Source organism: Tricharina praecox, assembly GCF_024521635.1.
Source record: "Tricharina praecox strain CBS 144465 chromosome Unknown BZA05scaffold_32, whole genome shotgun sequence".
Classification (NCBI taxonomy): Eukaryota; Fungi; Ascomycota; class Pezizomycetes; order Pezizales; family Pyronemataceae; genus Tricharina; species Tricharina praecox.
In genome coordinates this window covers 15,031-36,611 of record NW_026250434.1, presented here as the reverse complement: position 1 = coordinate 36,611, position 21,581 = coordinate 15,031, and the positions used below count along the sequence as shown (strand labels likewise).

General features: G+C 54.5%; 7 protein-coding genes and 1 non-coding gene across 8 annotated transcripts; 6 read left to right on the top strand and 2 right to left on the bottom strand.

Moving 5' to 3' along the window:
- Nucleotides 1-249: 249 nt before the first annotated feature.
- On the top strand, nt 250-1,909 carry BZA05DRAFT_410291 (porphobilinogen deaminase, dipyromethane cofactor binding domain-containing protein). Its single transcript, XM_051484879.1, has 2 exons — nt 250-722; nt 781-1,909. Exons 1-2 carry the CDS (start codon nt 398-400, stop codon nt 1,629-1,631), a joined length of 1,176 nt encoding a protein of 391 aa, XP_051335609.1. The 5' UTR covers nt 250-397; the 3' UTR covers nt 1,632-1,909.
- Nucleotides 1,910-2,677, bottom strand: BZA05DRAFT_410290 (uncharacterized protein). Its single transcript, XM_051484878.1, has 2 exons — nt 2,553-2,677; nt 1,910-2,477 (listed from the first exon to the last, which is right to left on the bottom strand). The coding sequence occupies exons 1-2, from the start codon at nt 2,574-2,576 to the stop codon at nt 2,175-2,177; spliced, it is 327 nt and encodes a 108-aa protein (XP_051335608.1). The 5' UTR covers nt 2,577-2,677; the 3' UTR covers nt 1,910-2,174.
- Nucleotides 2,678-2,760: 83 nt separating this feature from the next.
- On the bottom strand, nt 2,761-4,555 carry BZA05DRAFT_410288 (HAD-like domain-containing protein). The gene is made up of 2 exons (XM_051484876.1): nt 3,107-4,555; nt 2,761-3,053 (listed from the first exon to the last, which is right to left on the bottom strand). Exons 1-2 carry the CDS (start codon nt 4,451-4,453, stop codon nt 3,027-3,029), a joined length of 1,374 nt encoding a protein of 457 aa, XP_051335607.1. The 5' UTR covers nt 4,454-4,555; the 3' UTR covers nt 2,761-3,026.
- A 4,370-nt stretch (nt 4,556-8,925) lies between these two features.
- On the top strand, nt 8,926-10,482 carry BZA05DRAFT_421988 (TLC domain-containing protein; the record flags this gene model as incomplete). Its single annotated transcript, XM_051485765.1, has 3 exons — nt 8,926-9,244; nt 9,343-10,336; nt 10,395-10,482. The coding sequence occupies 3 exons, from the start codon at nt 8,926-8,928 to the stop codon at nt 10,480-10,482; spliced, it is 1,401 nt and encodes a 466-aa protein (XP_051335606.1).
- Nucleotides 10,483-11,785: 1,303 nt separating this feature from the next.
- BZA05DRAFT_448575 (uncharacterized protein) lies at nt 11,786-14,365 on the top strand (the record flags this gene model as incomplete). The annotated part of the gene is made up of 4 exons (XM_051487269.1): nt 11,786-12,275; nt 12,340-13,234; nt 13,287-13,357; nt 13,422-14,365. The coding sequence occupies 4 exons, from the start codon at nt 11,786-11,788 to the stop codon at nt 14,363-14,365; spliced, it is 2,400 nt and encodes a 799-aa protein (XP_051335605.1).
- A 714-nt stretch (nt 14,366-15,079) lies between these two features.
- BZA05DRAFT_343596 (Vps16, N-terminal region-domain-containing protein) lies at nt 15,080-17,762 on the top strand (the record flags this gene model as incomplete). The annotated part of the gene is made up of 4 exons (XM_051481089.1): nt 15,080-15,472; nt 15,541-16,478; nt 16,531-16,663; nt 16,719-17,762. 4 exons carry the CDS (start codon nt 15,080-15,082, stop codon nt 17,760-17,762), a joined length of 2,508 nt encoding a protein of 835 aa, XP_051335604.1.
- A 757-nt stretch (nt 17,763-18,519) lies between these two features.
- Nucleotides 18,520-20,248, top strand: BZA05DRAFT_410260 (FAS1 domain-containing protein). The gene is made up of 3 exons (XM_051484875.1): nt 18,520-19,201; nt 19,274-19,701; nt 19,756-20,248. The coding sequence occupies exons 1-3, from the start codon at nt 18,728-18,730 to the stop codon at nt 19,958-19,960; spliced, it is 1,107 nt and encodes a 368-aa protein (XP_051335603.1). The 5' UTR covers nt 18,520-18,727; the 3' UTR covers nt 19,961-20,248.
- Nucleotides 20,249-20,860: 612 nt separating this feature from the next.
- BZA05DRAFT_t276 lies at nt 20,861-20,941 on the top strand. The gene has a single exon. It is a non-coding gene; the product is annotated as a tRNA-Ser (tRNA).
- The last annotated feature ends 640 nt before the right edge of the window (nt 20,942-21,581 follow it).

The window sequence follows — 21,581 nt, the reverse complement described above, 5'->3', positions numbered from 1 at the left end:
CTTTATGTACTAGTCATACATACCGGTGATTTTTTGACAAGTTAAGGGACCCCCCTGGGCGCGGGGATGGTTATATAGACGGCATGTTGTACCACAGCAGAACTCCTCCACAGATACCACCATCACCACCATCATTGCCACACCGAGGCATAACCGGGTCCCACACTCGTAGCCGCTGCAAGGACGGCGAGGACCACATTTGTTGCTATTAATTGCTCGAATTTGCTCCCGTGATTGTTCCCGCGACCGTATTCACCAATCCGAAGTTACGGTAAATGTCTCCATAGAGCACCCCCGCACGGAGACATCGCTTACTCGTGCGCACTAGGACCCGTATATAGACACCAAACCTAACGCCGCCACTGAGGACCCACCTCCTCCCCATCTCCTCGCCACGATGCTTTCCTACCTCCTGGCATATATCTGCGCCGCAATCATGTCGCAAATCACCCCTCACCTCAACCCCAACAAGAAACGCCCCGGCGTTGTGCTGGGAACCCGGGATTCGGTGCTGGCTCTAGCCCAGACCGCTATCGTGGAAAAGTTCTTGCGCCAGAAGTTCGGCCCCGAGTTCGAGATCGGAAGACAGGCTATCAAGACTGCCGGAGACAAGAATCAGACCGTTGCACTACACGAGATGGAACGTAAAAGCTTATGGACTAGTGAACTTGAGGATATGCTTGTTGTCCGTAAGGTGGACATCATCGTCCACTCTCTGAAGGGTGTGTTTAATCCTTCCCGAGCATTTGAATTTTCGTTGCTGACGATAAACTTCCGTAGACATGCCGACCGTGCTTCCCGAAACCTGCAGTCTCGCCGCTATCCTGGAGCGCGAAGACCCCCGCGACGCCTTCGTGGTCCGTGCTGGCCACCCCTACAAGTCCCTCTCCGAGCTTCCCGATGGCGCGATCATCGGTAGCTCCTCGGTCCGCCGCATGGCTCAAGTCAAACGTCTTTACCCCCACCTCGTCCTCGTCGATTGCCGCGGAAACGTTCCCAGCAGACTCAGAAAACTCGACAACGTCGAGAACCTCCCCCAGTTCAAATACGATGCGCTAATCCTGGCCGCCGCTGGTCTTCTGCGACTTGGTCTTGGTGATCGCATTACCGAATACCTCGATGCACCCGAGGTCCTCCACGCCGTCGGCCAGGGCGCAATCGGCATCGAGATCCGCGCCGGCGATGACGATATCGTCGAAGTTCTCAAAGGACTGACTCATGGGCCTACCGCATTGGCCTGTTACGCTGAGCGTGAACTCCTGCGTACTCTCGAGGGCGGTTGCAGTGTCCCCATCGGTGTCAAGACTACTTGGGAAGAGGATGGTGCTCTGCACATGCTTGTCCGTGTATCCAGTCTGGATGGCACACAGAATGTCGAGGCGGATGAGCGCGCGAAGGTTAGCAGCCAGGCTGAGGCTGAGGTCTTTGGCCATGCTGTTGCCCAGAAATTGGTCGTTGGCGGGTGTGTCCCGATCCTAGAGAAGATCGAGTCGGACAAGATCGCCAAAGAAAAGGCTAAGCACACCGAGGAAGCTGCTAAGGCTGATGCAACTCGCGAAGACGACGAGGGTAGTCAACTGGGAGAGTCGGTCGTCCTTGTCGAGAATGAGGACGGCGGTCCATCGGCTTAGTCGCTTCGTCCCATGGAGCCAATTAGGAGTGGATGGGTCTGTTTGTGGCGGATTCAGAGGCACAGAACGAGACGAGCGCAACCAATGGTAGCACACAGGCCGTTGGTAAGTAGCTTCCTGCTATGTATCTAGCTAGGCTGTGTCGGCAATTGTTTTATTTCTTCTTGTTTCTGCGGAGGTGGATATCTTTCTCGGTTTCTTTTGCGTTGGGTTCTGGAGTGTGATGGATGCATGGGAAGAGCATTGTACCAGTAGATATTGATGCACGACCGTGGACGTGTGATGATTGTACGTATAGAGCTATGGAAAGCGCATGAATGGGCGGTCTCACACATAGGCGCTGCCTTCCCCGAGGTCAATCCGGCAGCAGAATTGTCCCGAAGACCCCAAACCAGCAAGCGGGTGAGTTCTCTCCACCGTACCAAAACCAGCCATGTAGCCCGGAACACAATATATTGCCCAGCCTGTTTCTCCACACGCCCGGGCACGCATCAAATCCATAATCGTACACCCCCCTCCCCCCCGTACATCCATCCCACCAGCCTACTCATTCTTCACCACATCCTCCAACTTCTGCCCGACCTTGACGACGCTGAACTTGACCATCCTGGGATCGAGGCCAAGGACGTCCCTCATCCTCTTCTGGGTCGCGGCGGCGGCGTCGAAGCGCATGAGGAAGTAGTGCCCGCGGTCGTAGTACGTTTGATGTTTCCGCACGCGGCGCGGCAGCATGAGCTTCTCCCAGTTCTGGATCGTGCGGATCACGCCGCCGCCTTGCAGCACCGCCATCCCGCACGTTTTCGCGATCTCGCGGACTTCGCCCAGGCCGGCGGCGCTGGGGCGGACCTGGCGCGGGGGAAAAATCCGAGGTTAGTGAGGTTGAAACGCGGGGGGTAAAAGCAGAGCGCGGGGGAGAGGTACACAGGCGATCAGTTCGTAGAGCATTTTGTAGTCGTGCGTGTGGTGGGGGTGTCCGGGAGGGCTGCTGATGCCCGCCCGCCGCTGTAGGGAAAAGGTTGGCTGTGGGGGCACGTGAGATTACCCGGTGGTAGCCTTCACGTGATGTGTCACGTGCCAGCCTCTGATTTACACAACTGCGGGAGACATCGGACCACGTCCAGCATCATCTACGGAATTCGTCGCTGTATTCAGAACACTATCGTACATCAAGTACATAGCACTTGAACATCCAACACCCATCTTCTTCTCTCGAGTGGATTACAAACCCACCCGTCCCGCCGTTCCCATTTCCAAAACTTTCGCATAACAGAAGTTAAAAAAGCAGTATAGGTAGTATGTTCATTCCAAAGTACGGTAATGAAAGAGCAGAGCACAATCTCCTATGATACAGTCGCCGAATTTCTTACATTTCCTCCCCCGTAACAATCTGTCCATCTACTGTCCTGGCTGCTTCGGCAGACCCTATCTCACCGTTAGTTCATCAGTCGCCAAAAAAAGCGGGCGCTGGAACTCACCTCAGTAAAGATCTTGGATAGACTGGTCTTCATCTGCTCGGCCATCTCCTTCTCAGCCTGCTGCTGCTCCCTCAACATATCTTCACGGTGCGACTCCAGATGTTTCTGGTTGGTAAGGTAGCTCTGCTGGCCGCGTTCTCTGGCGAGATCCATGAAAGTCTTGACATCCTCTTCCTGATCGTCTTTCGGCCTCATACCAAGCGCGCTCACCATCCACGACGGCGGCCCCTTGCTCTTTGTTTTCTTCTGTCCGAGCTCCTTCCTCAGTTGCATCCGGATGAGCTCTTCCCTCCGGGCGAACTCGGTTGGGATGTGTGTGCCCTCAAAGTCCTTGATGATCGGCCGAACATCCTTCACACCCATGGCGGCGATGTACTCCAGGAACGGGATCAGCGCTACCAGATCGCGGTCATTGGCATCGCCTTTCCACGGCGGCAGCTTGACGGTGTTGTCAGGGTTCGCGGACCACGCATCCGGGTTCGTCTCCAGCATTACCACCTTGCTCAAGTCGCGGTTGAGGTAGTTAAGGTCCTTCACATACTTTCCGTCCACGTATCTGGTGTGCGCACGGAACAGCGGGAACATGATGTATCCAGGCTGCTGGTCGACCTTCTGCAGAATGGGCGCGGCCATTGCCTCGGGCTGGTTTGTAAACACGATCACCTCATAGTATTGAAACAGGTAGGCAAGGAAGTAATCCAATCCGGGGCGCTTCGCAATCCGCCAGCCGTGCTCGCGCGACCACGACGAATGGATCATCAGGTCCTCAAGCGCAATCACAAGTGTATACGGCCGGCCATACTCGGGAATAGGATCGGGCAGTAATTTGTCGAACGGCGGCTCATTGTAGAAGCTCATGAAGTCGTTTGACCGAGCTTTCACGCGCACAAAGAACTCGTCCCATCCACTGCCAATAGTCGGATGTACCTCCTTCTCATCCGGCTCCAAATCACGCCCAAGGTACAGTGTGCCGCCGACTAAACCTAGCAGTGCAGCATAGGCGGAGTACTTTGCCATAGCATTGCGTCTCCGGTCGGTCGACGAGACGTACGCAGATCGTGGGAGTCCATCGCCGCCAGTCTTGGAGCGCGAGCGCGAGCCGGTACTGGGGCCGGGCTGTTCGGCCGCATCCTGGGGAGGATCTCGGGTAGTGGTGGAAGCATTCTCGAGAGGGGAGGCAGTGGCATCGGTCGGAAGGATCGGCTCGGACTCAGCAGGCGTGCTGTCTTTCGGTGGTTGCTGGGCATATGTGCGGGTCTGGAGGTGAGGTGATGTTGCTGCTGTGAGTGGCTTGGTGAACGCAGCGGCGCTCCGGCGGAGGGAATGCTGGATCGTTCGGGAGAGCATCGTGGCGGGATTGACCTTCCCGGTTGATTGGAGGAGGAGTGCGTGGTTTGGTTGTGGAAGTTGCGGATATCACGATGACGATGGAGGGGTGGTTACTTTTCTTTCGATAGCACCACATGCACCTTCATTCCTTGGCAGCGCTAACCCCCTACAGCTCCTTAGTCCGCTGTCTCCCCAAAGTATGAACTCGACGGGGCAGGGGTGTAGTTCGTCTGGCGCCACACCGAAAGTCGTGACCACCATACGTCACCCCTCAGTAGAAGTTCGGATCAGTTAATATTATTTATGTGAGACTTGATAATGGCTGCAGTTGCCTATGGGTTTCGGATGAAACATGATAGTTTCCCATGTTCGGCTATGGGCATTTCAGGTATCTGTAGGTACAATACTTAGCAAAAACCGGGGAAAATTGATACAGTAGTAACCCTTGGATTTGAAAATACCTACGGATTAATACACCATTTTTTTCGTGTTGATATCTAACTAACACCATTGGGTCACCGTGTCGACAAGCCTGCTGGATTAATATAATGTCAATTTTTACTTTTTGTACAGTATGTGGTTAATTCATGGGAAATGATTCGATTGGAGAAATTATGAAGTAGAATTTTAAAGAATCCGAGGGCAGACTAATAGAGAAAAAGTACACCACCATAGACCAAGTAAGCTAAACACGAGTATGATCAAATAAAAAACCGATGGCAGTCAAGTAGTCACAGATATAGAATCTAGTCTTGCTGTCTGATGAAGAAGTGGTATCGCTGTCATTGCGCAACTGGCCATAAGGCACTCATTATGCGTCTAGTACTTCCCCTTCCTCCTCAACCTCAAGGCCCTCCTCCTCCGCCGCTCCAAGATACTCCCCCTCTTCTTCTCCGCCTCCAGCTGCTGGATATGAGGATACCCATTAGGGTACCTCTTCTTGATGAATTTTTTGTGGTCTTTCTTCGTCCACTTCATCGGCGGCGCCTGCGGCTTCCCCACCCAGAAGTATTCCGCCAACCAATGCTCGTAATCGCCGGGACAGTACTTCTCCTCGGATAGTTTCATATCCAGCCAGCCCTCCCCGCCCTTGCGGCCGGCCACGATCTCGGCCTCCGCCTCCTCGAGCATCGCCTTGTATGCGGCCTGCTCCTCGTCGGTCGTGGGGTGCGCCGCCTGCCAGTCAGAGATGAAGTCGCGCTGCGACTGGATCGCCTCGTTGTGGCTGACTCGCTGGATCATTCTCGCTACCCGCTGCATCTTCCGACGGGTGTTGAGGTTCTTGTTGCCTGCGTGGATCGGTAGGACGAGGTCGAGGGCGGTGCAGCTGAGACGTCGCGGTGGGAGGCGCTTCCACGCTGGGAGGGTGTACTCGCTGGTAGCTTGTAAGTTCATACGTGATGAGAGTGGTGGGAACTGGTACGAACAAGTTGCTGCGGGTTCTCATCTTGAATCTTTAATTCTGGAAGGAAGATGTTGGAAGATGTTGGAAGAAGTTGTAGGAGGAAGCTGTCGGAAGATGCTGTCGTAAGGGAGAATTTGTAGGAAGGAATAAGAGGGTCGAAAGAACTTGATTATATACGGGTCGTGATAGCGCTAGCGGAGACTCTTGAGGTTTATCAAGACTATGAGAAGCCATTGAGCTACAATGGTTCACATAATATCACTCGGACCTTCGCGTTTGAGGAGGATCGAGGCTGGGAGGAGCCATTAAGCCACAGTAGTTGACAGAGTATCACCCGGATTGACGCTCACGAAGCCCTTTGACCCGGGCCAGGCACGCCGGCGGCTCTCCAGTACTTACTCGTACATACAATAGGTCCCAGGTACGCAACATGAATTATGTGCAAGAATCACCTTTGATGGCCTTTCCATAGAACGATCATTCTCCATGATTCCAACCAAATCACGCGAACTCCACCAATGGGACGAAAGAACCTGACCACTCATGACGAGAAACCCATTCAATAGCAGCACAAGCCCCACAAATTCAAGATGAAAGCCAGCAGATACATTTCCATATTTTACTCATCCGTGAACCGTAAATACTTCTGTCTCCTCACACCCTCCTACCTACCAAATCCAACGCTTAACCAGTCACGACTTCACCATCGAACGGAAAGCCCATGTTCGCGAAGATCCCCACACCACTCACCATCACAGTGCCAGCCCAGGTCGCTGGTGGAGACAGTCTACCGGTATCAGTAGGACAAGTCCACATATCCTCACCGTATTTAAGCATGGCTGACATTCAGACACAGGAGAAAGCATGGCTCCGCGTATCCACCGGCTCGCGGTTCGAGGAGAGATTTGAGCTGTCACCGCTGGAGCCGGGAAGTAGTAGTCCGGTAGATTTGGTCTCCATCAGGGGCAGCGAAAAGAGCCGGAAGCAGCCGAAGGTGCTGAAGTGGGTGGCTAAGTTGATGATGAAGAAGAGGAGGAAGTGCGAAACTTGGGTGAATGGTGTGTAAGATGGGAGTGGGAGAGCTGGGATAGTGTTGGAATTTGGGACAGTGTTGAATACAATACGTGGAGGTAGAGTGGAATTACGCAGCCTGCGATGTGTGGGATCAAACAAAGAAATGCTCATCGCATCCATCAAGCACGCCCGGCATCTAGCATGCGCCTACATACCTACTCGGCGTATATATGGAAAACCTTCTTGGCTCGTTTGTTGACGACGAATCCTTTGGAGTAGATCAACATATTATTTTGTGTACTGTATTTTCTTTATAATTGTTATCACCTTCGTTCTTTCTCGGCCACACCTCCCATGGTCATACCTCGTCCATTCCAAAACCATACAACCATAATACCACCCTCCATCCTGACTCCTCATCTCCCTGCAGGGAATATCAAGATTGAAGGCCGAGTGACGCGATGTGTAGGAGTGTATATCTTGTAGGGCTTCCTTGATGCCATATAAACTACCTGGCTATACGGTTTGTCCTGTTTGAGAACATCTCTGGTCTCTGATATCCCCTCATCTTCCGAGTTGTTGTGTGGTGGTAATACTGGCGTTGGAAGAGAAGCAATATGTATTTTGGTTTGCATAGAAAGAGGACATGAGCAATGGTATTTCGCCTTTTTTTCTGGTGACGGTTCTTCCCCGATACTTACTCTGTCTTCTCTCACTCCGTCTTCTCTCAAGCTACAGCTTGGGGGATTTATCAAGACTCAGGAGAGAGGAGCCGCCCAAATACATAGACCACTAGAAGAATGCCGTGTTCATGAATTAAGCATACAAGACTTAAGCTTTCTCCACGCACTTGATCCCTACTGGCGAAATGCCCAAGTCTTTACCGAAGTCTGCTTCAGCCCTTTCCCCCACTATCCTCCGCTACCATTCGCTCATCCTCGGAATCTCATCGTGCCGATGCATAGCTGCAGTTGGAGGTCAGGAGGGAGCTTACAGCAGAATCCTGGCATCGTGCCAAGGAAAGTCTGTAGATAAGTCAGAATGTACTACTATAGGTAGTAGGTGCTCTGTATTCTATGTACTCGGGCGGCCGGCCGGAAAGTTTGTGGACCGACGTGACTATTACATAGAGTGGATGGAATAAGATTAGAGAGAAGCTCGTAGCAAAAGACGAATTGTGTCGACGGTCAGATCTCCCATCCGGTCACGGGGTCCGAAGACTTTCCGGCCGCCCGAATGTATGCATGTAGTTGGGCGGAGATGGATAATCAAAACGATTGGCTACGCGTGGTGGGCTCGCCCCCACGCCTGTGGATCGGGTGAGCGTACTTGCGGGTTCCGGATCCGGGGTCACGTGTAAGGCAGCGGCTTGCGGCGATCGCTCGAGTTTTGAATTCCGGCCGACACTGGCGTTGCGGCTTGCTTACGTGGCTGGGCTGGGGGAGGGATGCTGCTCAGCTCCAACACACCCGGGCTTAGGCTTGGGCGGCTCGGGCTTTGCGAGTGGCGGTGGGACTGGCCGAATTCTCTGTTCTTCTTCGTTTCCTTTTCAAGCAAGCCTACATACATTAGGCACATAGAGTACGTACATAGGATGGAGACTTCTTCTCCCTTCCCTCACGCAGTCACACTAAGGATCGCCCCCGGAGTCCGATAATGCCGATGATGGTTTTGGTGCCCCTGCACTAAAAAAGATGCCGAGCTCCCAATCCAATCAGTCGTGTTCAAGAACGACCGCCCTGCACGCCACTACTCAGTATAACATAGGAGACCCTCCTTGTCCTCTTCCATACACACAGCTTGATTCGAATCATCACCGCCGGATATCAGTTGCACGCACGTTCTCGCTGGTCAGGCTCAGCTGCGTAAGCTTGCGTATGGGATTACAATTCCTCCGTCCTCCTCGTATCGAACACTCGTTACCTTCCCCTGCGCAGCCACAACAACCACAACAATAACAACACAACAACAACACCCGTAGCAGCAGCAGCGTCATCGTCGGATTCCTCAACAAATACACACGCCTCGTTAAACAGTCACCCTCCCGTCCGCACTCCTCGTCGCTGCAAACATGGCCAGACCGCGGCGGAAGTCTTCACTCGGGTCCGACATCAGGGGGGACACGTCGGCGCCGGCGGTGTCGACTATGGGCACAACTACTTCACAGGTGTGGTGTTATCCCGTTACACGCGACCCCCTGAAGTTCGCAGAGAAGGAGGACGGGGACAAGCAAGCTGGAACCAGTCTGCTGACGGCGTCATCGTCTGTTTTGCAGAGAGCAGCATCGAAAAGTCGGCGGCAAGCGCTGTCGAAGGAACGGCGGTCGTCGAGGTCTCGAGCGAGGACGTTCTTGACGTGGTATCGAGAGCTGTCGTATCGGAATACATGGCGTATGTTTCCACCATCTTCCTTCCCCGGCGTGATGACGATGACGATGGCGGAGTGAAAGTGCAAGTGTGCTCACTGTGAAGGTGGTTGTCGTCGGTAGTGAATCCGTTGGTGGTCATCTTGATCGCGTTGGCTGGCTACGCAATCCACCCGTCCCCCGATAATCCTCTGCACTCGGCAATATTCCTGTCGTATCCTCGACCACCGGACCCAACGGCTATGTACCCCAATGCGATCCAGTATGGCAAGGGGATTAGGGACATCTGCTTTGTTCTGTTCTACACCTTTTTCTTCTCTTTCACGCGGGAGCTGTTGATGCAACGGCTTCTGCGACCCATCGCTCGTTACTGCGGCATCACCAAGAAGGCGAAAGTCGCTCGGTTCATGGAGCAGACATACACGGCGTTGTATTTTGCCGTGTTCGGTCCCTACGGACTGTACGTGATGTACCACACCGAAGTCTGGTATTTCCGCATTGCCGGATACTACGAGCGCTACCCGCACCACACGCACACGGCCGACTTCAAGGCATACTATCTCCTCCAGGCTGCATACTGGACTCAGCAGGCGATCGTTCTCCTCTTGCAGCTGGAGAAGCCGCGCAAAGACTTCAAGGAACTGGTACTGCATCACGTGGTCACTCTGTCTCTGATCTCGCTCAGCTACAGGTTCCATTTCACGTACATGGGGATTGCCGTGTTTGTCACGCACGACATTAGCGACTTTTTCCTCGCTACGTCGAAGACGCTGAACTACCTGGACCATCCACTGATCGGTCCGTATTTTGGGTTCTTCATCTTCGTCTGGATCTACATGCGCCACTACATCAATCTCGGCATCATCATCAGTATCCCGATGCAATTCAAGACCATCGGGCCATTCTTCCTGGACTGGCAGGCCGGGTACTACAAGTGCACACTTGCGCAATTCATCTCCGGAACGCTTCTCGGCAGTCTCCAAGCGGTCAATTTGTTCTGGCTGTGGTTCATCCTGCGCATTGCGAAGCGTTTCGTGTTGGACAAGGAGGCGGTCGATGAGAGGAGCGAAGATGAGGCCGAGGCCGATGAGGAGAGCTCCAACCAGGGCGATGAGATGTACGCTTCCCTCTGATTCGTCGGGATGCAACGTGAACGCTAACACCTTGATCAACAGCAACCCCGCGATCGAGATTACCTTGACCGAGAAGGCCAACGGGCATGTCGTTGCCAACGGCGAGGCCAAACTCAAGAAAGTTCTCTAGACGGGCGCACTTCGGGTCGACGGATCATGTGGTAATGCTTCGGCAGCCATATACTCCACGTCCTATTATTACCACAACCGCGGTTTCCCTCCTCACCTCTTCGTCTCCAGATATTCGATCCGGCTTGTATTCTAGTGTAAGTACAAGTGCGAGTGGCGAGTGCTAGCACTTTTAATTCTTCTCTCTTGCGGATACCTTCATCCCTTCTAGATTTGTTGTACACAAACAGTTTTTTTCTCTTTTCATTTTCATTTTCATTTTCTGTCAGGGGGGCGTAGGTGAAGGATGGGGATTTGATTTGGATTTTTTTTTCTTTTCCTTTTCCATAATGACTTGATGTTTTGCGAAGTCATATACGGTACAGCACAGCACACACACCCCTTGGAGACGGATCGGAATAGTTCGGTAAATCCATAATTGGTGTATGATGATCAGCCAGGCAGGGCGTTGAGGGAGGGGGATATGGTGTAGCATTTACTCTAGTTAATCTTTTGGCTTTGGTTTTGAAGTATTTATGAATATAGACGAGGGAATAGATGTACTCATGCTTAGGCTGTGGTTTGGACTGAGGTGGTGATAGTTGTTGTGTTGAAAGTGGGTTCTTAAGAGGGAGAACATCGATTTACTGTCGCATACGGCCCAAGAAGTACCTGAACTATGGCGACCAAATGTGGGTTCCTGTATCTTTTTTTGTTCAATCAAATTGGAAGTGCGTCCCTGTGACGAATGCTGCACTCGTGCGATCGCCGCGGCTGGGTGGGAAGCTGTGATGGATTGATTGAGCTTGTTCGTGTCTGCTGCCTGGCGCTTAACAAACAGCACTATTGTGCCCGCTTTCTTCTAAGCTGCGCTCTCTGCCTCGAGATTGAAGAAGTTGGAAAACGAAGGCCGTTCCAGCAACTTAATTTTCGTATCACGGAGGGGCGTGTTTCCGCTCATAGTTACAACCAGCAAGTCAAAGAGGAGAAGATTTGATCTGTCTCGGTGGGTGGGCAGGCAACGTCATTCCTGCAGGGTGTCAGTTGAAGTGTGCAGACCCGACAACCTCCACGACCAACCACCACGTTTCCCGCCCTCTCCTCTTCCTCTCCGCCCCCCCGCTGCAGGCTGCTCCGCCACGTCCGAACCTCAAGTCTAGAGCAGAAAGCAAAAAAACTAAACAAATTCAAGCGCTCATCTTCTCCTCCCACTTCTTCTGTTTGGTTGCTTAGTTAATGTACTCCTACCCGTGCTGCTGCTGATACCGTACCTCTGCCTGCTCTCTTCTTCTTTCTCCACACACACACACACCCCCAAACACAACATGTCGCTCTTTGGCGAATCGCCCCCCGGCACGCGCTCGCTCTTCGCCTCGCCCGATTTCTCGGGGTCGCCTTCGCTCTTCGACGACGACGCGGTCGACAGCACGGGCGGCTGGGGCTCCTCCGTCGGCGGCGCTGCGACCTCGCCGCGCGTGCACCGCAACCGCTCCCAGAACCTCGGCGACGTGGTGCGCAGCCTGCTCACCGCCGATAACGCGGATATCCCCGTTGTCTACTACGACGTGTACAGGAAGCTGGTCGGAGAGTTTGGTGACGGCGCCGACGGAATGGTCGAGGCACATGGCGCAGCCGATAAGGTGCTCGATGAAGCTGGCGTGTATGGCGATGACCGGAATAGAATCTGGGAAGTCGTCGTGGGAAGGAAGGATCTGGTCGGGAGAGGTGAGGTTTGGTGCTTACTCGCTATGGTGGGCCTGTGGCAGGAGGGGGATAGGGATATTGGCGTTGACGCCGTCGATGTGAGGCGGGAGAGTGAGTAGTCCCCCGCCCTCCCCTCCCCCGGTGTGCGCGCGGAAGAGCTGATGGGAGGGAGTAGAACTGCCGATACCACACCTGAAGACACTCACTCCGCAGGAGCCCAAGAAGCGGCCAGAACCGGCGCGGCCGAAGACCCCACCGCCCGAGGTCCTCGGCGAAGACACAGGCGCCGAGGGTTTCTACAACAACCACAGCAATTCGAATAGCAATCGCAATTCGCACCACCAGCACACACACTCCGGCTCCGGTGCGGACATCCCCACGAGTCCGCTATCGGATAAGCCGAATACCATTGTCGCGCGCCAACAGAGCACACCAATAAGTACGAAACCCGTGCGCGCCGGCAATCCGGCGGCGCTGTTTGCCACTAGTGTCGAGGATCATCCGTGGGGCCCGCCGCCGACGCAACAAGCTCCGGCGATTTTAGTGCCGCCCCCGCAGCCGGTGGTGCAACCGCCGGTGCCGGAGTTTGGCGCGCAGACAGATGGGAGGAATGACAGACAGCAGGGGGAAGACGATGAGGAGGATGAGCCTGATGATATCCATGCTGCGCTGCGTAATACCGGCCCAAGCAGGGTCACCACGTCGTCTACCTGGGGGAATGATACCTATGTCCAGCCTGATACGTACGGTGGAAGTACCTACAATCAGAGTATCATGGGCTTTAGCGATCATCCCGGGATTGGCGCGAGGCATGGGAGTTTTGGTGGGCTGGGCGGAAACCGGGTCAATGGCAGCGACGAACGGCTCGGAAATGGAAACGGAAACGCAAATGGAAACGGCGTGCTCTCGATGGAGAGGGTTAGAGCGGCTATGAAACTGCCCGAGGAACGTGTTAATGTCAATATCCTACCCGAGAAAGAGGGCATGTTTATGTTTCAGCATAGGAACTATCAGATTACTAGCCAACGGAGAGGCAGTCGCGTGGTGCGGAGATACAGCGACTTTGTCTGGTGGGTTCTCCGGGAGTGTCTTTTTTCTTCTTCTCGTACTGATGGACGATAGGCTGCTTGATTGTCTACACAAAAGATACCCTTTCCGACAGCTTCCGCTCCTGCCGCCAAAACGACTTGCAGGTGAGTCCCTCCCCGCCGCCGCCGCCACGCAAAAACGGCAACTTATTCTCATATCTGACAATAGTTAACGGCCACTACCTATCAGCCGATGCCGAATTCCTGGAACGTCGGCGCCGCGGCCTACACCGCTTCGTGAACGCGCTCGTACGCCACCCCACACTCTCGCAAGAGCAGCTGGTCATCATGTTCCTCACCGTACCGACCGAGCTCTCCGTATGGCGGAAACAAGCTACCTTTAGTATCGTCGAAGAATTCACCAACCGCTCATTGCCACCCGACCTCGAAGCCTCTCTTCCTCCCGACCTCACCGATACCTTCGAGACCGTCCGTTCCGGCCTCCGCCGCAGCGCCGAGATGTACATCCAACTCTGCAACCTGGTAGAGCGTCTGGAACGAAGACATGAAGGGATTGCAGCAGATTACGGCCGCTTCGCAACATGTCTTGGCTCACTCACAGACGCAAGCGAAGCCACCTACGCGGTGGACACGAGCGACATCCCTCTCCTGAACGATGGTCTCACAGCCGTCGCCAAAAGCCTGAACCAATCGCGCGCGCTCCTCGAAGACGAGGCAAAAGCGTGGGACGCCGGCGTACTCGAGGACTTTAAGCGGCAGCGCGACACGCTCGTCTCGATGCGCGAGCTCTTCGACCGCTATGACCGCCTTGCAGGGAACAACATCCCATTCCTCACGAAGCGCATCGACACCAACCGGAAAAAGCTCGAACAGCTGCGCGCCAAACCTACCGAGGCCGTCAAGCCCGGCGAAATCGAAAAGGTGCAGGACGCAATCCGAAAGGATGGAGAGGATATCGAGCGGCAGCGTGTCCGCGGGATCTTGATACGCGAGTGCGTCCTCCACGAACTCATATTCTTCCAGGGCAGTCAGTACCATGTCGGCAGGCTACACCAGGAGTGGGCGGTCGAACGCGTAAAGTATGCCGAGCTCCAGGCCGAGGGCTGGAGAACGCTGTCGGTCGAGGTCGAGGGAATGCCCACTGGCGAGTAGAAATCTCCGGTGCCGCGGATGGACGTGCGCGAGAGGGATGTGTGGGGCGCTGGATGGGCGGGTATTGGGGGGAGGAGGAGGAGGTTGATCAGGATTGGGTGGGGATTGGCGGATGCCTGATGGCTGTTGGGATCGGGGTCTAATCGCATGGGTGGACTGCGTTGCTTTATAAATCCTTTGTCTTTGCGCGCGTGTGCTTGTAATTGTCGTTACCGCTATTCTTCTTATCCCCTCTCTGTCTAGAGTGCTGTCTGTCGTGACGCTGCTGCCTTAACTGTCTGTCTGTCTGTCTGTCTGTCCGTGTATGATAGGGGAAGGTAGTGGTAGCTAATGTTTGGTTATTATGATGCTACCTGTGTGTAAAGGGCATGTTAGTAAGTTTAGGGAGGATTTGGGAGTTCAATTGAGGGGATTTACTGCCATCTATGACCACGTCCGTGTGAATAGGGGTAGTTATGGGAGACCGTAGGTTGTGGTGGGGGAATGGGCGTTCGACACCCTATGTAGGATCGTCAGCACTCCCCCATGCCAGGCCATGACGTACGTAACCCAATCCCTGAACCCTGCAGAAGCAGAGTACCCAGCGTTCCTCGCGGCGTGCGTCGCGCGTCGTGCGTCGTTCGCCAACACCCGTCGCGAGCTCTACCTCCACCTCTCCTCTGCTCCACTACTCGGCTCCACGACTTCACGATTCCACGCACGACTCCACGCGCAATGACCCACCCCTCCGCGACCTCGGACTGGGAAGTGCTCGAGGACAAGTACTACCGGAAGATCCTATTATACTCCTCTTTGTTCCCATCATTGGACCTTTCGCACTACCTCGTCGCCGGCGCGCCCTTCAGCGGTGCGATCGCTTTGTGGAAGAACCCGGAGGCGCTATCTGAGTTTCGCGGCGGGAGTGCTGCGGCCGCGGCGGCAGCAAAGCCGAGCATTGACGTGTACTCGTGCGCCGGAAAACTGCTCAGGAAGATCGCGTATGATAGGGGCCCTATTAGGGGCCTGGGCTGGAGTGAGGATGAGAAATTGCTCGTTGTCGCAGAGGATGGCAACGTGAGGTGCTATGCCGATCTCCAAGGGGAGTTTACCCAGTTTTCGCTGGGGCATGTGAGTAATTGATTGATCCGGGAGGGGAGGGGGAGTGGGGTGCGGGGTGCGCGGGGCTGATTGGGTAGGGCGCGGAGCTGGTGCGCGTGAAAGAGGTGCGGTTCTGGGCTACAGGATTTGTCGCGCTGCTGCGAACGAACCGGCTTGTGGCCGTATCGCGGTACGACGAGCCGCGACCACGGATGCTCGCGGACTCGTCGGGGTTCATTTCGGACGACATGATCCACTCGTGGGCGCTGATTCCGCCGGCGTACACGCTGTCGCGGCACGTCGAGGTGCTGCTGTCGACCGGCCAGACGATCCTGGTGGTGGACCCTACCGATGCACAGGATCAGGACCTCCAGAACGGCCCGTTCATGCATATCTCGGTCAGCCCGAATGGGAAGTATGTCGCCCTGTATACCACCGAGGGACGCCTGTGGGTCATCCGTGCGGATTTTCAGGAGAAGCTCTCGGAGTATGATAGTGGCATGGGAAGTGTGATGCTGCCGAGGAGTGTGGAGTGGTGCGGCAACGATAGTGTGGTTATTGCGTGGGATGACGAGGTGCACATGGTCGGGCCGAAGGGCGAGGCGCTGAAGTACTACTACGATGGCAAGGTCCATCTCATTCCGGATATAGACGGGGTGAGGCTTCTTACTGCCGAGAAGTGCGAGTTCCTACAGAAGGTGCCGGATGTTACCGAGGAGATATTCAAGATCGGCGCCACTTCGCCGGCATCGATACTGCTGGATGCGGTCGACCAGCTGGAAAAGAAGTCGCCCAAAGCGGACGACAATATCATGCTGATCCGGCAAAACATCGAGGAGGCAGTCGACGCTTGTATCAAGGCCGCTGGCAACGAGTTCTCGGCGTACTGGCAGAAACAGCTGTTGAAGGCAGCGTCGTTTGGCAAAAGCGTGCCTGCGCTGTATTCTAGTGATGATTTTGTCGACATGTGCGAGACACTCCGGGTCTTGAACGCGGTCAGGTTCTTTGAAGTCGGCATACCGATCACCTACGAACAGTGCGTATGAGAAAACTCTACAATGCGGGTTGCAGATGGCTGAGACTGGCAGGTTTCTTCGACTCACGCCCGAAAAGCTGATATTGCGGCTGGTGAATCGGCAGCAGCACCTGTTGGCTTTGCGGATATCAGAGCATCTCAGGCTTCCAACGGATCGAATCTACATCCATTGGGCATGCACGAAGGTTCGTCCTCTACGGTGTGGATAGGGGGTTGCTACGAAATGCTCACCGCTTACAGGTCCGGATGTCATCCGACGACGAAGACAGCATCTGCCGCATGGTCGTCTCCAAACTGACCGGTAAGCGCGGCATCTCTTTCGAAGAGATCGCACGAACAGCGTACGACGAAGGCCGCGGCCGGCTCGCCACGCAGCTCCTCAACTACGAGCCACAAGCCGGCCGCCAAGTCCCGTTGCTGTTGAGCATGGAAGAAGACGAGATCGCGCTCGACAAAGCGATCGAATCGGGCGACACCGACCTCGTCTTCTTCGTCCTTCTGCACCTCAAGAAGAAGCACCCGCTGGCAAACTTCTTCCGGATCATCAACGACCGACCGTTTGCGGCTGCGCTCGTGGAGTCTTCGGCGAGAGAGACGGATCTCGAGATGTTGAAGGACTTTTACTATCAAGACGACCGTCGCGCCGACGGAGCACACGTCATCCTCCGCGAAAGTCTCGAGGCGAAAGATCTCCAGCTGAAACAAGAGAAGCTCAAGGTGGCACAGAAGCTTCTGTTGGATAGCAAAGACCACGCGCTCGAATCTAAAGCGCTCGAAGAATCTGCCCGGCTCCTGCAGTTGCAAGAAGCCTTCGAGCGCGACACGCAAGAGCGGTTCATGGGCTGCTCGCTCAACGAGACAATGTTCCGGCTGATCCGCACCGGCTACTCGTCCAAAGCGGCCAAGCTAAAGAACGACTTCAAGGTGCCCGAGAAGCGGTACTGGTGGCTGCGGCTGCGCGCGCTCGTCGCGAGGAGAGAGTGGAACGAGATCGAGGAGTGGGGGAAAACGAAAAAGAGCCCGATCGGCTGGGAGCCGTTCTTCAACGAGTGTCTGTCCGCCGGGAATACCCGTGTGGCCGCGGTCTTTGTCGCGAAGTGCACCGCGCTGACCTGGCAGGAACGGCTGGATATGTACTTGCGCTGCGGCCTTATCATGCGTGCGGCAGAGGAGGCGAATAGGGCGAAGGATGTGGCGGCGCTCGAGGGATTGAGGGCCAAGGCGGTCGGAAGGGATATGGTCGAGATTGAGAGGCTGATTAATATTATGAAGGGCGGGAAGTGATGTGATGTGATGCACACGAATTGACGACGACGGGCGGATGCTTTTTTTTCACGATTTGATATTTTCTTATTTTCTTATTTTCTTTTTCTTTTTTTTTCGGTTGTGATTTTGTTTTGTTTTGTTTTGTTTGCGGGGTGCAGGTGCAGGTGCAGAGCGTGCGATTGGTTCGATTGGCAGAGTTTCACATAGCGCCTAGGTATCACGATTGTTTCTTTTGCCCATGGCCGTTGCGATGTCGCGGCGTTGTGTGTAGATATGCTGTCCCTCCCGGTACCTTGCAGTCCACACCCTGGCCCACCCTGGCTACACAACGCATGGTGTGTCAATCGGGATTTCTTGCCCAGCCTTTTGTTGGGGTTACATGTGGGTGCGGGAATCGAGAAGGGTCGATGGTCGGTGGATCTCGATCCCCGCCAAAAATGGTTCGTGTGGGGAAATGGCGTTTCCGGGAACTTATTGCTAGGCAGAACAGGAAGAACAGGCAGAACAGCGGAACGGGGGGTGCTGATCTGCAGGTGGCTTCGTGGGTGCAATCAATCGCTGCCCTTCGCTGCCCTGCCCTGCACATAAGACAAAGGAGTGATTCCCCTCACTCGATTCGATACACACAGCCAAGAGTGGGATACGACATGGTCGACGTCATGACTTTTGCTGCTCTCTGCGGGTCAGAGACGGATGGCATTGAATTGGATGGCATTGGAGGTGGTGGGACGACCCTAGAAGGATGGTGTAGCCTCTGGCTGGTCTGGTCTTGTGGTGTCGTTATTTAAACTGCTCTTCTGTGTCTCCCTCCCTCCCCTTCCTTCCCTTTCACTACCACTACCACCTGCTCCCTTCCTTCTTGACGATACCCCCATCGTCCTTACTTCTTCCTCGGCATCCGTCTTAGCTCAACAACACACTCCCTCCCTGCACTCACCTGAGAAGCACAAGCACAGCAGAACTTTTAGTCATACACGTTCAAGATGCAGTTCAAGTTCTTCTCGCTCCTGTCCCTTTCGTTCGCCGCCACGGCGTTCGGCCAGGCAGTCCCCGACCTTGTCACTCTCCTGGGCGACACTTCGGAGCTGAGTGGTCTCTTGTCGCTTGTGTCGACCTTCCCCGAGATTGTGAGTGCTCTCGGAGCGGCTGAGAACATCACCGTCTTTGCTCCCGACAACAGGGCATTCGAAACGTTCACCAAGATGTACGAGGCTCGCAACATCACGCGCGAGTCGGTGGCTGCGTTGCTTTCCTACCACGTCCTCAACGGATCGTTCCCGTCGACTGTGCTCTCGAAAACCCCGGCGTTTGCTCCAACTTACTTGGGTGCCTTCGGAGAGTACCCTGACTTCAAGAACTTGACGCAGGGTGATAGTCAGGTCGTCAAGGCGGTCATCGAGGCTGACAAGCCGTACGTGTATGGTGGTATTGGAATGAGGGTTTCGATTTCGGATACGGTTAGTTGCTAACGTTTGCCTGTTCTTGCTGCTGCGGTTTGGTATGGATGGCTACTGATGATGTTGCTGAAGGACGTTCGCTTCACCAACGGCATCGTACACATCATCGACTCTCTCCTCGCCCCGCCGATGAGCGTGTCCCTGACCGCCGAGGCTGCGAATCTGACAGCTCTCACTAATGCTCTCGTGGTGGCCGACCTCGTGAGCACCGTCAACCATCTCAATAGCATCACCGTCTTCGCACCCACAGACGCCGCATTCGATGCGATTGGTAGTGCCACCGCCAACCTGACCAAGGAGCAGCTTGGGGAGATCCTCACTTACCACGTCGTCCCGTCTCGTGCCTTCTCGACCGACCTTGAGGACGGAATGGAGGTTGAGACCGTCAACGGCAACAAGCTCACCATCACTATCGAAGGTGCTGATGTCTACGTCAACGGTGCCAAGGTACTCATGGCTGATGTGATTACCAACAATGGCGTTGTTCACGTTATCGACAAGTATATCCCCCCCCACACTCTTCCCTCCCCTACTCGATGCTAACGTGAAGCCAGCGTCCTGAACCCCAACAACACCGATGACAAGCCCGGTAACGGCACCGCTACCGATGAGCCCGCCTTCCCTGGCGCCACCCCTACCGGCTCAGCCACCACCTCGGGAGCCCTGGCGACTGCTACCGGAAGCGCCGGCAAGATGGGTATGAGCTCTATGCTCGTGGTCCTCATCGCCGGTGCGTTCGCGATCGGTATGATGGCTTAGGCTCGGATCTGTACACTTTACTTTCATTTCGTTCCTGTAATTGAAACGTGTTGATACCTTTGTTCTCGTTTGCTTCTTTTTCTTTGCTTTAATGAGGTTGAAAAGGCGGGGATGGAGAGTGGGGGTGTCGTTTACGGTGGTGTACAGTGGCGTCTTTTGTCTTTTGTCTTGGCGGGCCATTGATTGTGGTGACTTGCTGCGATACGAAACGGAATAATGATGAATCTCCGTTTTTTTACAATGACGAGTGTTGGGTGGTGGTTGAGCGAGTGAAACGTCATGACCGGGTTCACCCGATGTGGATCCATGAATAATGATGTTCCTGGCGCTTGTGAACTATGTGCTGTGGCTGTAGCGTAGGATTTGTGTAGCTTGGCGTGGCCACAGTGGCTGGGGATACGGCTGGTGCTGCTACGCATCTACTTTAGTCCTTGGTGGGATGGTGTCTATCTCCCCAAGCGTAGCGTCGCTCTGCACGAATGCGGCTTTATATCTGTCTGAAATATCACGGTATTCTACACGGGGTAGGACCGGAGAGGAGAGGAGAGGTGGGTGATATTTCTCGTAGGCCGAGCCAGACTCTTCAGAGCACCCGAGAGCCGTAAGGTGTATATTTGACAGAAGATGCCTAGAATCAGTGGTCCCCCCACATACCTAGATGTTCCGACTCCAGGCTGCAATCCACGGCCTATGCCGATTCGGACGTGGGTGCACATTTCCAAATTCTGGCTGCATATCGCTTCCTCACCTTCCCGCGCTACTATAGCCACACTCATGATCAACCCGTCATCCCACCCACCAACCCACCAACCCACCAAATTACCAACCCTCCACCAGCCTACCTTTTTTCTTTTCGTTTTTAGTAGGCTATATTTCTAACAAAAGCAGCAGCCATATCAAGGCGTTGTGTCCGAGTGGTTAAGGAGAGAGATTAGAAATCTCTTGGGTTCGCCCGCGCAGGTTCGAATCCTGTCGACGTCGGTATTCTTTTGCGTCTCTTGCGTAAGCTTTGGGGATTTTTTTTGCGGGGGGGGCGACGAGGAGTTGGCGCAAAGATGGATACCTGTGACAATACGATCGGTGGGATGGGATGTGGTAAGAGAATGGGGGGGGTTTGGGAGGGTTTTTCGGCATATATAGTCCGGAGGTGTGTGTTGGACGGGCTGAACTACCTACCACCAGTAAGGCCGGTCGGTCGGTTGGAACGGACTGCAGTCGACTGGGTATATCTATTATACAAGGCGATATGAACCACACGAGAGAAAGCTCGGCAGCGTATTATCGTCGTATTATCGGTGGTTGTATGTAGCGATTGAAGGACGTATGAGTAAAGTAGGGTAGGCGCACTGGATGAAGATGACGCCGTGGCGTTGCTGGGTTTGAACGAAGATTGTGCCACTGTGTGGCGCAGCTTTGTTGGTATAGTACGGTACTGGACGAAGATGGTCCTGGACGAAGATGGTACTGGACGAAGATGGGCTTGCGGCGTTGCTGGGCTTGCGGCGTTGCTGGGGGTGGATGAAGTTCAATGTGTATAGTGTACTAGTATATGGTGGGGTGGGTGCTGATAAGAGTGGACTGCAGTCCAACCGTCAACACCGTCCAGCAAATTGGCAGACGG